The sequence below is a fragment of the Bacillus rossius genome, chromosome 12 (assembly GCF_032445375.1).
Source record: "Bacillus rossius redtenbacheri isolate Brsri chromosome 12, Brsri_v3, whole genome shotgun sequence".
Classification (NCBI taxonomy): domain Eukaryota; kingdom Metazoa; phylum Arthropoda; class Insecta; order Phasmatodea; family Bacillidae; genus Bacillus; species Bacillus rossius.
The window spans coordinates 33,978,696-33,996,332 of NC_086339.1; the positions used below are offsets into that span (position 1 = coordinate 33,978,696).

Below are 17,637 nucleotides of genomic sequence, written 5' to 3' on the forward strand. Positions count from 1 at the left end.
TCATAGAGGTAGCGGGGTTCGCGTCATAGTGAATAGTGGTGTTCTAGATTAATAAATTTAATTTTTAAAATTTATAAACAATTGTTATTATAAGAAAATGTTGCAAGCTTAATAATCATTTATCTAATTGCCAGAAATTGTAATATTAAGGGCGGTGATTAAAAATGTCAATTTTTTTTCTAACCTAACTAAAAACTATATGTGTCTTTGGGAGGAGTCTGGGTTAGGGAAAGAGACTAAGCGCATCTCAGGCCGAAGCCAATATGCTCTAATCATGCAGGGTAAAGCCATGCGAGAGAGGAAGCATGCATCATGTGCTTGTAGGGGGATTGGCCAGCCATGGCAGCAATTGGCACCATGACTAACTCCCCTCACTAACTATTCTAGACTAAAAACTAGATAAGTTGGGTCCAGGTAAAACCTGCATAGACACAGGGAAAAACCTGGGTGCTTACATGCGGGATGCAAAATTTCATGCATTAATAACAAGCAGGTTGGTTACAGGAAACAGAAGGATGATTCCTGAAGAAGAGTTGGACAGAGTAGAAATAAACTACTAAGCAAAGGGTGGGAACTTGGACATTGCTGTCCGCATTACAGTGGGTGGCACTGTTTTTTTTTTGGGGGGGGGGGGGGGGGGAGGCGACTTTTTGTCATTTCGCGCCAGGCTGCCAGCCAGCATATACCTAAATCTAAATACATTATTACTAGGTAGATGCCTATCATAATATGATTCGACCATGCCAAGCATTACTACACTGCAGGCTGCCTCCCTACGCAGCTGGAGTATGGTAAGAATGTCAATATAGCACTTTCAATTTCAACTTACATGATTCGAAAGGCCCGCGCTTGAGTGTTCGTCAATCAGCCGCCAGGGGCACAAACAAAAGTGCCCAGTACTCTACTGTGTGAGTTTACATTCTATAACTACTCTCTATTCTATGACTACGTTCAACGCGATGTGTGAAAGATGGCGGCAACAGACGACGAAGCATTCCTTGTTCACTCTAAACTGTCAAATGATGATCGGTTAGAATGGGTTCCGCTGTCTTTAACATTGGTTGAATATCCTCAAGGTATTCTGCAAATTTGATTTAACTACCATTTATACTTCATATCTCTTAGATTTCGTTTTGTGTTCTTTAATAGTTCTATTCTTCCGTAAACATTTCATATTTTTTTTTTTTAATAATGCTGTGATATATATATATATATATATATTGATTTTAATAATCACTGTACGTTAGTAATGGTCATTTAATGATACTCAAATAGTAGTTAGCGAAATAAACCAATTCTTTGTCTTGTCATTGTGTACAAGCTTGAGGGTGGTTGTGTTACGATCATATACAATCGGTGCCTAACTATTTTGTAAAACATAGCCTATGGTATGTTTAAGAGTATGTTTTTAACATATTTGTTGTGTACTCTCTGTTAGTGGCTGATGGTAAGAACGTCAAATATTATGGGGAAATGTTTGTGGTAATTTTGAGGTTTTAAGTTGCTTTTCTGAAGAAGGAAAAAAACTTGAGAGGCAACCATGTATGTTTAAAGGGAAACTTCACAGATAAATAAATGGATAGTGAATTTTTTGGGTACACAGATATTTAAAACAAATGTATAGGTGTGCAAGTATACAGGCAATTAAACCTGTATGTGTGCTTAATTGCCCTTCTACAATAGCAATGTCTTAAACTGTGTCCGAAGGACACTCGTCGCTGATTGGTCCACGTGACCCTCTGACGCCATGCGTCAAGTGGGCGAAGGTCCGAACCTACCTTGTCCGAAGATATTCGTCAATTTGAACTTTTTGTCCCAACCTGTGTACTTCGGACACAGAAAAAGAACAGAACACTCACAATATTTGAATTTTCGATTCCCGTTTAAAAACGTGTTTGTTTTTGTTATTGAAGGAAATGAATGCTGAATAAATATGTAAAATTGAACTCCCACAACTTTCATAAGTTCAATCTCAAACTACAAAGCATCAAAACAATAAACAAAAACATTTGGTTTGGCACATTTACTGTGCTCTGGTGACAACTTTAGAAATCAATACATTCGGACATTGGACATCGCAATTGTGGACAGGGCAGTTTTCGGTGAGACAATGTGACGTCACTAACATTCGGATAAGGACACGGACCACACACAGGTTCGGACTATTGTAGACGGGCTCTTAAGCACATACATGTCATCTAGCCCTGCTGCTGCTAATCTGTATTTTCAGTAAGTAATTTGATAGTTTAAACTGCGATCTTTCCCCCTTCTGGGGAGGCACTGCAAACTCACCTCCAAGCTAGGAGCAATCTAGATCTTAATAAAATTAAATACATTTTTTTTCTCCCTAGAACTGCCAGCCTTGCTGGTTTCAAGTTGTCCAAGGTGAGATAGTTTGGCTCAAATCATTGGCAATTTTGAGCGATAAATACAAAGAGTAATGGATGCTATTAAGAAAGGCACAGTAAGAATAAATCCTACCAAATATACAAAATTTTATTAACAACTTCAAGTACCTAACTACAATAATTATGCTTGCAACAAACCCTAGCTCGCTAAACCAAAATACAAGTTAGCGAGTTCATCCCTTGTGCACCATGGGCTAGTACCAGTTGTATTATCTTTTTTTTTTTTATAATCCAGTAATATTTTAAACTATTTAACAGTATTACCATGGATATATTCTTCTACCCTAAGACTGCATTCCCCTATAATGGTTACAAGTATACCAAAACCTAATACGAGCAGTGTGTAAATCTCCAATACTGAGTGATGAAACAGAAATTTGGTATTTCTTAACATTATTTACATGTTCCCAGAGCTTTTATGGTGCAGGAAAAATGAAATAATGTTTGGCAAAATTATTATTCATTTCCAGGACACTGCAAATGGCATTGTCGAACAATCCATAGTGGGCCGCCGTGAAAGTAATCATAGGACTCTCCAGTGGCAATGCAGTGAGCGTTGTACAGTGCCTGTAACAAGTATTTATGACAAAAGCCACAACCAATTGCATGTCAAATTTTGGTGACCTCATCACACACTTTTCGTATGATGTGATGTAAAAAGAAAAGGGAACAGTCTTGCATCCCTACTAAGTGACAGAAAAATTATAGATTCCAGCTTAAATATAAATTGTATTGCCCCTAATACTTGCACACACAAATTTTCATCACAACCGCTCTTGTCGGTTCTGGAAAAACGACCCACAAGTACTTAAACAGTGACATTGGCCTTCGCGGCAGTGACGCTGGCCTACACTACCAGATCTAGCGAGATGAAGGCTTAGAATTTTCTGGGTCCTAAAGACTGCTACAGCTTTTTCAAACCTTGGTTTTAGAATTTTTTCTTCATAATATATACTCTTCATTGGTTACATAAAATATGTAATAGATGGGAAAATTTTCACACCCCACTGAAAAATTGAAAAGGTGTTAGAATTTGATTTTCTAATGGATTTTGGAGGCTAGCTTTGGCATCAAGCCTTCTTACCGTACCCCCAACTCCATCACAAACTCCCTTCCCATGTGATGTAGAATTAAAGTTCTCATTGTGATAGTCAAGGTTCAGAAATTTCTTACGATATTTGTACTGTGCAGCTGAACCATCTGAAAAATAGTACAGCTTTTTCAAAGGCCATAGCCGGCTAAGTAGGGATGAGCGGCCCCCATGCGCATTCGTTCCAAATTTTGGCCAAAATGATTTCTTTCACTAAGAAATACAAACCCATACTAACCAATTATATGTTTCACAATCTTATCTTACGTAAAATTTTCTCTGTAAAAGATCTAGGAATGTTTTTAGATTCTGAACTGTATTTTCACCAACATGTTAATTTCCTAATCTCCAGTTCCAAAAACACTCAAACCTTATATCTCCAGTTCCAAAAAAAACTCAAACCTTAATAAAATTTATTAGGTTTCACGCCACTAATGCAGATTCAATCCTTTCTCTTTATTTCTCTCTTATTAGGTCAAAACTTGAATATTGTTCTGTAATCTGTAATTCCATCAATTCAACAGACTGTGATGAAATTGAAAATATTATACAACCCAAATATTTAAATTAAGTAAAGTCTAAACATCTCTATTCGTCCGTAGAGTCTGTCTTGGTGTTATTTTCATAGAAAAACCATTACAACTCTAAAATTAATTGCCCTTGTGTTCTTGAAATACTGGAATTAGAGTTCCCCAATTTAACAGCCATCTTTTTTCTTCTTTATGCACATATTACGAAAATTATATTACTTAGGTATAGGTTACTTACCAATTTTAATAAATTTGAAAATTTGTAAAGTAATTCACTCGTATTCTTTTTAATCTACAGTCTTTCAATGTTCATTTTATTTATATACCTTCTGTTACAATATATTATCACTAGGCGTAGTCATTAATATTATTATCTGGTTATTCATTTATTTGTTTGTCTTGTTGGTTTATGTCAATTGTTTATTTTGTCCTTGTTGAGTTTCCTTTATTATTTATAAGTGTTTTATTTATTGTTGTCCCCGTTTGCATACGGTGCTCAAGGTTTGCACTTAGCCACTTGCGGGTGGTGCTTACCTATAGGTGTTACTCACTCTTGCGTGGTTCTGGTTTGTGTTGTACTGTACTTTCTGTTCGTGCTCACCATTTTAGTGCAATACTGTCGGTGGGCATATCACAATAAAAAATTATACAGTAAATAATTATTCAAATTACTGCTTCTTCTTTAGTCCTAAATTTGAATATTAAACAGTCTTCACAATAGGAAAGATATTTTTGTTTTGTTCGTTGTCTTGTATTAATTTTTTCTGAAATTAATTCTGCTGCTAACCCATGATTTCGCTAATTTTAGATCTGCTCCAATCCCAATTGATCTGGTTGTATATATGCTGCTCTTGCTTGCAGGGGACTGGCTTGGCAAACTGTTTGCAATCATCAGTCTGATGCCGTTTGGCATAATCTCTGGCTTCGTAGCACTCATACTCTTCAGAAGAGATATGCACACGGTAAGTGGCAGTACGAGCTCTCTGGCGAGTGACGGCTGCAATGTGGGCTGTCTTTTCATGAAGTAAAAACAGAAATAATAATTTTGGTGTATTGACTCTTGTCATTTTCTCTAACTTCCATCTCTTCGGTAGATGGCTAGATGAATCCGCAGACTCGTCGCAGAAAAGCAAGACAGATAAAGAATTTTTTGACAGTCTGTGTGTTGCACAGATAAATGCTACGCACTGACGTAGGTCCATAATTTCTGTCCAAAAATTTTGCGTTTGTGTCATGAGCATTAAACAGTTTAGAATGATGCTGAAAAAAAGACTATAGTCATGCCATACAAATCGTAAAAAGGATTCCCACTTCAAAGTAAGAACTTGGTTGTGTAAGCTACTCATAGTATAATTTGCTTTCTTTAAAACTAAATAAATGTTCTAACTGCTCAAGTGGACTGTCGTCACTTTCTATATATGTAATTAAAATACTTCTGTTTCCTTGAAATAGCTCCTCACATGTATTCCACTATCTTAAATTAGGTTAATTCAAAGTCTCAAGTAAAGTAGTGTCATAAGTCGTTCAAAATATCAGGTTACTGTCATCACTCTAAAGGAAACTGTAATATTTGTTAAGCCTGGGCTATATAGAAATCTTGGTAAGTAAACACTTAGGCTCAAATCAAACTACTATTGGACTTTCAACTCAAAGAAATGTTTAAAACCAATGGAAAAGCATAGTTTGACAGTAATTCATCAAAAATAACTAGATATCAGCATATGCTATTCCCAGTTCATAAAAAAAAATTATTTATGAAAAACTAAATGACAAATTAAACAATTTGTTGAACACATACACTTGACATCAGCGATACTGACAAAACTAGCTTTCAAATTTGGATTAAATATTAAATCACTTGGCTTTATGTTTTCAAGTTAACTAAAGAAAAATAAATTTAATCATTTAAGTGTGATATTTTTCAAATATTACAAATTACACAACTAGTCAGTTAGTAGGTACATTAAACAAAAATGCATGTAAAGTATAAAGTAAACCTTTTAATATATAATGAACAAGATGTTCCTTCATAGATGGGATAAATGTTGAAAATTATAACTTTTTTTTTTAATTTATTGAAATTCATAAAGCAAATATAAGCAGGAAACACACTATTCATGAAACATTATATACAGAAACAAAATATGTACACGGTTTTGCATTAGCACTATGATGGAACTACAGAAAAATTAATTTTAAATTTAGTTATCAGATGTGTAAAATGTAGGGCTGTAAAAAGATGTTGTGTATGTATTTTAAAAAAATTTAATTTATACTAAAATTTATAAAAACTGAAATGGGGGGAAGAGTGTAATATACATATAATGTGAACTTAAGCAGAATTAAAAAATATATATTAATTTCATAGTAGATATACAATAGATAGGCAGTAGAACCCTATATAATGTTGTTTACATCACTGCTATACCATAGATGTAGTTTGTTCAATTATAATTATATAAAAAAAGGTAAGTTTGCCAGAACACAAGCACTACATGTTAGTGCTGGCAAACACTTTGTATTTATTATATCAAAGGTACATAATGTTCGTAGTTACATGTTTGTTGGCGCCCTTGTCTTGAAGGGAAAAAAAATTACAAATTCTTCCATTCCTTGCCATTCTATGTAGTGTGTTTTCAGAGTGCATGCATAGTTATACAATATTTTTGTTTGCCAACTACTCCACAATGACAAGAATAAAATATAATGTGTTTTCTTTGCTAATAAGAGTTTAATTTATTTCATCTCGTGAATCATTGTGTGGATGGGTCTTTAAAGACAAAATAAAACCTGGAAGCATGGTGGTTGAAAAATTGTTGGCTTGGTTAACCCATTTGCATCTACAAGCGTACTAGTACGCAGCTGTTTTTCTGGCCAATAACACCATAGGCGTACTGTTACGCAAAATGGCTAATCTGCCCAAAAAACTTGAAAAAATCCCTTAAGAATGAAAATAACCCCTCAGAGTAGCTAGTCTTGTTATAACAATGGTATATTATCGTGAAACTTAAACTATTTTTAAAATTTTATTTAAAAAAATAAAAATATAATGAAAATAGAAAATAACTTTAATAATAGTAATATATAAAAAAGTTTATGGATTCCATGGTATGTCTAACATTAAAGTGAGTGGATGCAAATGGGTTAAGCAATTTCGAGCATCAAGTGTATTCATTAGTGGTTTTAAATTTTAATTTGTTCACATAATTTGATGATTCAGTTGGTAAAACGTTCAAATACTGAAAAGTGCTAAATTTATATTTCCTGCTTATATTGTTTTTTTTTCTTAAGCTCCCTTGAGAAACATTATAACAGGGTTCTACTGCCATGTTCCTTCAGAGGTGCTGATATGCTATACTGACAGTGCTATGTTGGTGTCTGTATTTGCACGTCAGTATATGTTGATATACTGCCCTAAAGGTGGGGCCACAAAGAAAGCTACGTTATGTTCATGATTTTTGCTACGTTCGATGTGTTCGCTGCATCAGGTGGCCACACAGGATAATCTAGTTCATGATATCAGAGAAGCATGCTGAGGGATTAAAGTGATAAGTCCGACAATAATATTTTGCTGGCTCTTGAAATATGTAAATGTAAGAAAGAAATGGGTTCATGAAGTGCGTGAGAACAAAGCCAAATTTATGGATTATTTCAGAATAAATACAACTCATTCTTATAGAATTTTTGTTCTCATCAAGAATAAAATTGAAAAGAAAAATCATGATTAATCGTCAATGGAATAAAAGGAAAATTAAGAACTATGGGAATCCATTCCAATAATTATTATGTTGTTAATAACCTCCTATGAAATGAAATCTTATGCATTATCTCGCATATCTTGCTTTCTATATTCTTCTATTGATTTATTCCATAAACATGGATATTTTCGTACTTCTTCAATGAACTTTCCATTGACATAATACCAATTTAAAAGCAAACACATAATTACAGCACAACTCCACGCGAAAACATGTTTTTGTGTATCTGTACATGTGCGAAGTCAGCGACGTTTTGGAAAAATAGCCAACAACCAAACACCTGGCGATGTTGCCAACATAGCGAACACCACCACCTGATATACAGCTGGCTATATTTTACTCGAGTAGCGAACATCGCGAACATAACGAGCATAGCACCATGTGTGGCCATAGTTTAACTGCTAGGGTGTATTTTTATACTTGTATAGTTCATCGTTGGTCACTTGACGTAGTTGTATGTTGTTTGCAGATAACATTCTTTCTTGGCACTGGATTGAATGAAGTATTGAACTTGATACTGAAGCATACTTTCTGCGAAGCGCGCCCTATACACAGGAATGCTCTGTACACAGAGTACGGGATGCCTTCATCTCACTCACAGTTTATGTGGTTTTTCTCCACCTATGTTTTGTATTTTGTTTTTATTAGGTAAGTAGATAACTGCCCTTCAGCGATTCAGGTGCAGTCAACAGTCTGAAGCTAGTTTCTTAGTTAGGCCTTAATTTTTTCTCAGTAGTTACTTTGGTTTTTATTTGTTAGTAATTCTTCACAAATAATTCTCTCTAGTCCCCTCCCCCCTTTTTTTTCTCTTCAAGTTTGTTGACACTTCTTTTAGTCATTTATCCTTTTGATCTTTCGGGCACTATTTTAATGTTTGTGTTTTACTTATTAATATAGTTTACTTAAATAAAAATGAATAGGAAAATTTTCCAGAATTTTTTTGGTGGTATTTGGTAATGTTTTTTGTCATTTTATTCGCCTTTTGTTCAGCTACGATTTTGTAATAACATATTTCTCTATATGTATTTTGGTTCTGTTTGAGAGTAATATTAACTTCATTCATTGCAAGGTGCTTAGCCTTTAAACAATTATAATTTTCAAATTGTTTTAATTTTGTTATGATGTTCACATACAATGCAAGTTAGTTGAATTGGCGACAATCAGACGTCATTGGTAGAACCATCCCAGCACTTGCTTGAAGTATTTAGGAAAACCGAAATCAGGAAGAATTTCCGTACCGGGTCCTCCCAATGAGATTCTGTTTTACCGTTGCGCCTTCTGGCTCAGTCTTGTAAATTATGTTTATTTTCTTGTTACTATGTATTGGAACGTTCGCTAAGAAACCTACCACTTATTGTGGCAGAGTCAATAACATTTTGCAAGTAGTAGATGGGACAAGAGACTTTGACAATGTCTGCATGTTCACCTAAATACTGTTATGTATCCATTCTTTGGAATAAACAAAAAACTTAATCTCAATGAGTACATACTTAGTTTCAATTTTAAAATAAATAATTTATTTTTGTAATACACTTAAAAAGTTGAGTTTATTTGTTCTTATCTGAGCTTAAATGTCACTAAAAAAATATTGAAAAAAATACTTAGTTTTTATTTATAATTGTAGCTTCAATTATAATATTTCATAGTTTGAATATACCAAGTATCTACATTGAAGAAGTTGCAAAGTAAAATTTTAACTGTAATGTTTAACACATAAAAATATTAGGTTTTTACAACTTAGCATAAAACAATTCAAAGGTATTACAATGTTTCACTTATTCGTACAGTCTTATTCTATTTTCTGCAACATTCACACTCTCATGACAATTACAAATCCAGTATTTGTCTAGGTTTTACTTGTCTGCCTGACCTCCTTACTGTTTTATCCATATTGGCATTCTCCACTGCTTCATTTCTCATTACTAAAAAACCTTTAAAATCATCGTTCTCATTCCCACTGACTTCTGCCTCCTCCTGACTACCCAAAGGTGAATGAACACATTCATTCCCATAACAATCACCTACCCCCTCACTGCTATGTACATTGCTATCAATAGGAATGTCGATTATAGATGATTTTTTTTACAGAAGGATTGTTCAGACGTTTTACCATTTGATTAACATGCCTTTTGAACACTGTTATCATTAGTTTGTACCTCGAACATCACATCACCTAACTTTCTAACAACTTTTGCGGGAAGCCAAGTTACAGCTCTGCTGGTATAGTACTTGATGTACACTGGACTACCCACAGTAAAGTTACGTGTCCTATTTCTCAAACTATCTTTGTCCTGCTCCTGCTGTTGCTTCTCGAAGATGTTATTATTGTCAGGAGTTAGCAAGTCCAATCTTGTGCGTAGCTTACGGCCTAGCTGAAGTTCCGCTAAAGAGCATGCAGTCGTTATATGGGGAGTGATTCGATACATAAACAAGAACGACTGAACTGCTCTCACTGTGTTTGCACCTTTTAGTATTTGTTTTTTAAAACTAGCCTTGAATGTCTTCACACAATTTTCTGCAGCCCCATTAGATTGAGGCATATATACAGCTGTAGTTATATGCCTTACCCCATTATTCTGAAGAAATGTTGCAAATTTGCCTGACATAAAACTAGGTCTATTATCTGTCACAATCAATCCTAGTGAACCCCATGTACAAAAATATTGCCGGAATGCGATAATTGTCTTGGTTGATGTAATTTTACTCATCTCAAACACATCCACCCACTTTGAATAAGCATCCATTATCACCAAAAACATTTTACTGTGAATGGGGCCACAAAAATCAGCATGCAATCTTCTATTTGGTCCAGATGGCCAAGGCCATTTACTCAATTCTGCCTTTGGAGGATTTGTCTGGAAATGTATACAAGTATCACAGGCCTTCACTTGTTTTTCAATGTCTTGGTCTAAGGATGGCCACCAAAAATATGACCTTGCCAAGCTTTTCATTTTTACTATGCCCATATGGCCAGTATGCAAGTCTGTTAATAATACCCCGTAAAGTTTCCTCGGAATCATCAACTTATGGCCCCACATTAAACAACCTCTGTCTACACTCAATTCATGTCGCTTATTCTGAAATGGTTTAAAAACTTCTGGCAGTTTGGTTTCCGGCCAACCTTTTAGAACAAATTACATTACTCTATTGACAATGATATCCTTGGATTCATTCGCAACCTCCTGAATAGTTACCGCAGGTACCTCATTTGCAACAAAATTAATATAGGAAGACCCGTCTGCTTCAATTTGAGTTTGATACACATTGCTAAGTGGTAATCTAGATAACCCATCAGCCCGATTCTCTTTAGAAGTCACCAGTTTTATTGCATATGTAAATCCCGATAAAAATACTGCCCATCTTTGCAGTCTACTAGCTGCCATGGATGGAATTCCTTTTTTAGGACCAAATATCGATACTAGTGGTTTGTTGTCAGTTACCAACACAAACTCTCTTCCATATAAGTACTGATAATATTTTTTTACTTCAAAAATAATTGCTAAAGCCTCCTTTTCCACTTGGGAATAATTTAATTCTGCCTTCGTTAATGATCTCGAAGCATAAGCTATGGGTCTTTCATTTCCTTCTTTACCCACCTGGCTAATTTCAGCACCTAAACCATAACTGCTTGCATCACAAGTTAAAATAATTCTCCGCTCTGGATCATACTGTGCCAGCACTGTGTTAGATGATAAAATCTCCTTAATTTCCTGAAATGAACATTCACATGCCTCCGACCACACCCACTTGGCATCCTTTTTTAAAAGGTCATACAAGGGCCTCAATTTTTTAGACATATTTGGTACAAATTTAGAGTAATAATTTACTGAACCCAGAAAGGCTTGCAACTGATCTAAATTTCTAGGAATTGGTGCATTTACAATGGCCTCCACTTTATCCTGATCCATGTGAAAACCATTTTCATCCACAACATAACCAAGGAATTTCACGTCATTTTTTAGGAATTCACATTTGTTTAACTGTAAGGTTAAACCACAATATCTCAGTCATTCCAACACCCTTTCAGTTCGATTTATTACTATCTCAGTTGTTTTGCCACTGATTAATACATCATCTATGAAAACAACAGTACCTTGTATATCTTGCAACAATTTCTCCATTTCCCTTTGAAACCAACTAGGTCCAGATGCCACACCATATACCAATCGTTGATATTCAAAAATACCCTTGTGTGTTGAAATATTTAGTAACTGTTTACTCTGCTGACTCAATTTAATCTGATTATAAGCTCTTGACAAGTCCAGCTTTACAAATTTAAAGTGCTTAATAGATCATCTACTTTAGGAACTGGATACCTGTCTACTTTCAAATACTGGTTAACTGTGATCTTAAAGTTCCCTGTTATTCTTAGTTTCATCATCTTTTACAATTGGAATAATAGGCGTACCCCAATCTGAGTGATCTACTTGTTTTAGTACCCCCATTTCTACCAAACGATCAATTTCGTTTTCAACCTTGTCTTTCAAAGCATAGGGTATTGAATATGGCTGATAGTATATTGGCTTGGCATCTTCTTTTAATTCTAAGTTTAGCTCACTTCTGTTATACAAGCCTAACTTATCTGTAAACACTTCTGGATATTTTGCTGTCAGGTTCATAACTAAGTTGTCAACTTGTATGTTATGTATTGTCAAACCAAATTCTTTCATCCACATTCTACCAAACAGGGGTTTTGGCCCCCCATTTTTTATTACATGCAATAACATTTTTCTTGTTTTACCATTCAATTTAACATTAACCTCAATTATCCCAACACATTCAATTACATCCCCTGAAAAGCTTCTAAAGTTCCTTTCTGTTTTTTGCATTTCTACACCCTTAAATTTATTAAAATACATGTCCTCGCTTATTGCTGAAACATTTGAGCCACTATCTAATTCAAACTTAATTAGTTTACCCTCAACTAGTACTTCTATTTCAAATTCATCTGCACTAACATAATTAATGTCAGTTTCAACATGACTATTCTGCATATTTAGTAACTAGTCAAAGTTGTCTTTCCTACTTGTAGTACTACTGACCTCTACAGTTTGTTGGGGTGTTACCTTATCACTCAGTCTTCTGTATTCCACATTTCTGTCTTCACTAGCGGCACATTTGCAGTTTTTATCATTTTGTGCAGCTTCTATCTTGTGTATCTCCCCTTCACGAGATCTCACTTCTTGCTGATTCCTACACACTGCTTGCAAATGACCCTGTTTACCACACGCCCTACAGTTATATCTTCTGTACTTACACTGATACGCCTTATGATTTGATCTACCACACACAAAACACAATACTGGCGCTATTGCTGTTTAGGTGCCATATTTCTGGAATTCCTTTGAACGCGTGTATAATTAATGTTTATTCCTTCTGTGGAATCTCTTTCATTCTTCATTTCCTCTACTTCGTGCACTGATGTTTCAAATGCTATAGCCAGTTCAATAGCTTTTTCATAAGTCAATTTTGGTTCACTAAGTAATCGTTTTTGAATCCAGACTTGCGCAATCCACATACTAATTGGTCTCGAATATTCTCTTCTAGGTTTGAGAATTTGCAGTTAAGCGATAATCGCTTTAGAGTAGCCACATATTCTGCAACTGATTCATCTGGTAGTTGTTTTCTCTTCTTAAATTTGTATCGCTCTGTTACTTCAGATGTCTTTGGCTTCAGGTGGTTCGTCAAGAACGTCATAATTTCTGGTAATTTTAATTCTGGCGGCCTCTTGGGTGAACACAAATCCCTTAGCAAGGCATATGCTTCATTACCCAACAATGTCGATAATATTGGCTCACGTTTTTCCTCAACTTCATTTGCTATAAAATACTGTTCAAGTCTCTCACACCATATTTCCCAGTCGTCTTCTCCCAGCTTAAATTGCGTAAAGTTTCCGGCCGAGAGATACCTCGTTTCTTCAGCCATTTTGGCCTCTGTAGTTTTCTTTTTTAAGAGTCAGGATTTGACACTTAAGGACCCATCGGATACACACTGGATTCAATCCCATCCTCGTCGCCACATTGTAATGTTTAACACATTAATATTTTGCTTCTTCATTTAATCTTTATTACTGCTAATTACAATACATTTATTCCCGTTACATCTATTCCACACTTCGTCACGTGTCCCGTGCCTTACCAACTTCACCACACACTATGTCCCTCACACTCTTTCCAACCTTAATACTATACATATATCACATTAACATTGCGGCTTTTACGTAAATAAAATAATAAAACTTCAAGTTGGTTTTTTTGAACTCTAAAGACGTTCCTTTATTTGCCCTGAAAACAGCATTTCTAAATTCTCACGGGTCTGAGAAATTGTCATTTATATGTTACATTATGTAGCCTGTGCAGTGAAGCGGCCTTTGTAATTGTATATTAGCGCGGCTCTCGATATATGTATATATGTGTATATTTTGTATTTGAATTTTGTAATGCAGTGACAGGGATGTTGTTAAGCAGTATGGAGGCGTGAAGCACAGACTTGTTTAGTGAAATAGCACGTAACCTGAAAGTAATTGTCATTGCGTGTATCAAATGTAATAATTCTTTTTTCTGTCAAGCTATAGCACATAACATCCCTGTCAATGGTTGACGTTTGGGTTTGGATGCACAGTTGGGACTCATTTTTTTTAAATTCTTATCTACCTTCTACTGTATCGCAAAATCCAAATCCACAATATATAATTTCTTATGTATGGAGAACTACAGGATCTTTAACCTAATTAAAGCAAAAAAATGGTGGGAGCCATGCCAATGCACAGGTTTTGCAATGTTAACTATAAACAGTAATTTCTCAAAAATAAGTCAATCTTTTAAACATTTAATTGGTTTTTCCTTACCAAATGGTCCGTAGTTTAGTAAGGACATATGTTTTAGTAAATTAGTAGTTATAATGCAGATAATCATGACATATTTGATCATGCTGCCACCTCACAAAATGTTACGTTTCAAATGAACCATATTTTATTTAACTGCATGATGCTGTATTGAAATTGCAAACAGTATAGTTGATGAGATAAATGTTTATAATGCATTTATTTTTATTTTTACAGTTTTAACCAATATACATATGTTACATTGTGTATTTACTGTTACTGTGGATGTTTTTTAGTTCTTTTGATATATATTTGCTCTTCTGTTGCAGGTTGCATCATATAAATAACAACACATTATTAGAAAATATGTGGAAAACTGCTATTTCAGTTACATGTATTTTAGTTTCTACGCTAGTCACAATCAGCAGGTAATATATATTGCAAATACATAGATACCACACATTAACATACTACTTAAAATTGGCAATTGTCTCGTGAATTTAATACATCACAGTCTCTATTCTTAAGGGCTCGGTTCACTCCCATGCTAGCCGAATGGCGGGATAGGGATTTACAGGTTAAACTTAAATGCACGCGATTCCGTCAGTTATTGTAATAGAAAACTAAAACAAACACCAAATTGTAGATATTATAAGCATACAGGTTTCTACGAAAACAATTTTAATTTAATTTAAGTTTTTAAGTTTGATATTGTAAAATCAAGTTTTAATTTTGTCACAATTATCAGTCAGTATGTTCTACCCCCTTAATCATCTCGTAACAACGTTGGTAATATCTCAATCTCACGAAAAGTCCTTGGCTTTGGCAATGTATCTGGTTAAATATACAAGCAACACCAAATTTTTTAAATGTATATTGTGGAAGTGCCTGATGTATAGGCTGCAATGCACGCTGGTAATATGTGTTCCGCCGGCGGCGGACAAGATGGAATGAGAGAAGGAACGACCTAGTTGCCACTTCGCCTATCTCCCCCTCATCCACCCCTTATCTTCAGCTGTCACGCGACAGTAAACCCGCACTTCAAGTGATTTTGTTCCTCGGTTCAATTCTCCAGTTGCTACGCTACAGCCATGGGAAGAAATTGGCGTAAGTGTTCCAAGATCTCGCGACCTTTATCTCACCGTAGAAAGTCCATGAAAAATCGAATGAAGCTTCTTCTAGCATCAAAACGTCAAAGTAAATGGTATATATTTATATGATGCAACAATAATTTTAAAAAATTTAATTGTAACCTTTTTACAGCTGGTAAAGTAAGATGAGGCGATGTTGTAGTCAGAATAACAAAAGCGTAACGCTTACAGGGTAACTAACTATCAGCAGTGTCGTATTCGAAGGAGGATAGGGGAACGGGGCTCAGGAGTGAGGTGCTCAATGAAATTTTTGCATTATAGCACACTCGCTTAATTGAATACTTGCGCATTTGTCTACTTGCTCACTTGCATACTTGCACACAATCCACACATTCGTAGACATTATTATTCCCCTATCACTTACATATATTGATACATCACTTCTAACGCGCATAGCGGCCACTCGTCCATATGATTTTTATGGGTTTTACGGCTAGAGTATGCTTTTGAAATCAACACAGTCAGTACAGTATATAATTCTGTAGTGAACAACCGGCTTAGGGCTAAAGGTTTCCAGCAGGAAATTAATATATATTTCATTCGTAAAAGTTTTTATTAGCCTTATAGGTTGTGTATGGTACATACAGCCTTACAAGAAAAACAATACACATTTTAAAGTTTTATTATTTTTCCTGCCTATAAATTCAGCAAGCCTTTTTAAAAGATTGCAAGCAATACAGTTTAAATGTGCAACACTCTATGCGATATTCCCCAGTATTATTTCAGGTGACCGTAGCTGAAGCCGCTATGTACCTTTGGAAGGAATTTGGATCAGAATTTCGTGTGTGCCATGAATTTAGTTAAAATTGTATAATTTTTTTTTTATATAATTTATTTGTCCATCCGCCCCGGACTGGCAGACGTAAAGAGTGAGCGTTGAAAAGCAACAATTTCACAAGAAACTATCTAAGCTCAATTACTGCATAAAAATGCGATGAAACTATTTAAACTATCAAAATACCTATGTACGTCTAAATCTGGATCAGAGAATTTGAAATAAATTTTAGGCATTAGTAATAAAGATTCTGCTGGCACACGGGAACCTGTAAAATAAAATAAGGTATCAAAGTTTTTAAAACTAGTCAGTGCTGAAATTATTGGAGTTGAAATATTGAATGTTTTAAAATGAATATTACTAAGTAGGATATTAATACATTTAACAGTTAAACAATTTCTTACTTACAAGAGAATGTAATACTATCATCATGCCAATGACTACAATTATTATACTCACAAAGTTATTATGCTGCTCTTTTTATAACATGGTTGTATTTGATTCGAACAACAGGAAAAAATTATTTTTCTTTACAAACTTTTTTTACGAAATTGTAGTAATTCGACAAGCCCTTGAAATAATTTTGATATGGTAGCCATTGATTAGGCCTATGTTAAACAAAGTTAATTGTAAGTTAATTTAGATGGTCCATGAGGCTGGAATATATATATATATATATATATATATATATGAAAATTACATTTAGGTTTATGTAGTGAAGTGGTCACTTAGTAACTGCAACTACGTTTATTTTCTTCCATAATCTTCAGTATAATTTGCGCCAAACTTCTTAGGGGGCGAATTTTCGCGATGCTGTGCATTACCACATCAAAGAACTTCTGACTCAATGTCCAGTCGTTACCTTGGTAATAGTCTGCTTACAGCCGAGCTGTTAGCAATTTAAGATACGGTGAACAGTGCTTTTCTAAGGACCATTAAGTGAGCAACTAGATGGATGAGTCGTTGTAACATTGCTTGGACAGTTATTAGTAGCAGCGATTTTTTTACCTCTTAATTTATAAATATATATTCAAAATACCGAACATTTAAATGACATGTAAAGCAAGTTAAATTGTACAACTCATTTAATATTGTAAATAGA

General features: G+C 34.8%; 1 protein-coding gene across 3 annotated transcripts in view; it reads left to right on the forward strand.

The window, feature by feature from the left end:
* Positions 1 to 944: 944 nt before the first annotated feature.
* LOC134537820 (dolichyldiphosphatase 1-like) overlaps positions 945 to 17,637 on the forward strand; it is a 39,585-nt gene continuing 22,892 nt past the window's right edge. For 2 of the 3 annotated variants that reach the window (XR_010076048.1, XR_010076047.1), the window contains exons 1-4: positions 962 to 1,076; positions 4,890 to 4,990; positions 8,256 to 8,434; positions 14,939 to 15,037. Coding sequence is in view for 1 of the 3 variants with exons in the window: in XM_063378667.1 (XP_063234737.1) it covers positions 971 to 1,076; positions 4,890 to 4,990; positions 8,256 to 8,434; positions 14,939 to 15,037 (485 nt within the window). In the remaining 2 variants the exon portion in view is untranslated. Of the gene's footprint in view, positions 1,077 to 4,889; positions 4,991 to 8,255; positions 8,435 to 14,938; positions 15,038 to 17,637 lie in introns of all 3 variants that reach the window. The other variant, XM_063378667.1, reaches the window with a different exon arrangement.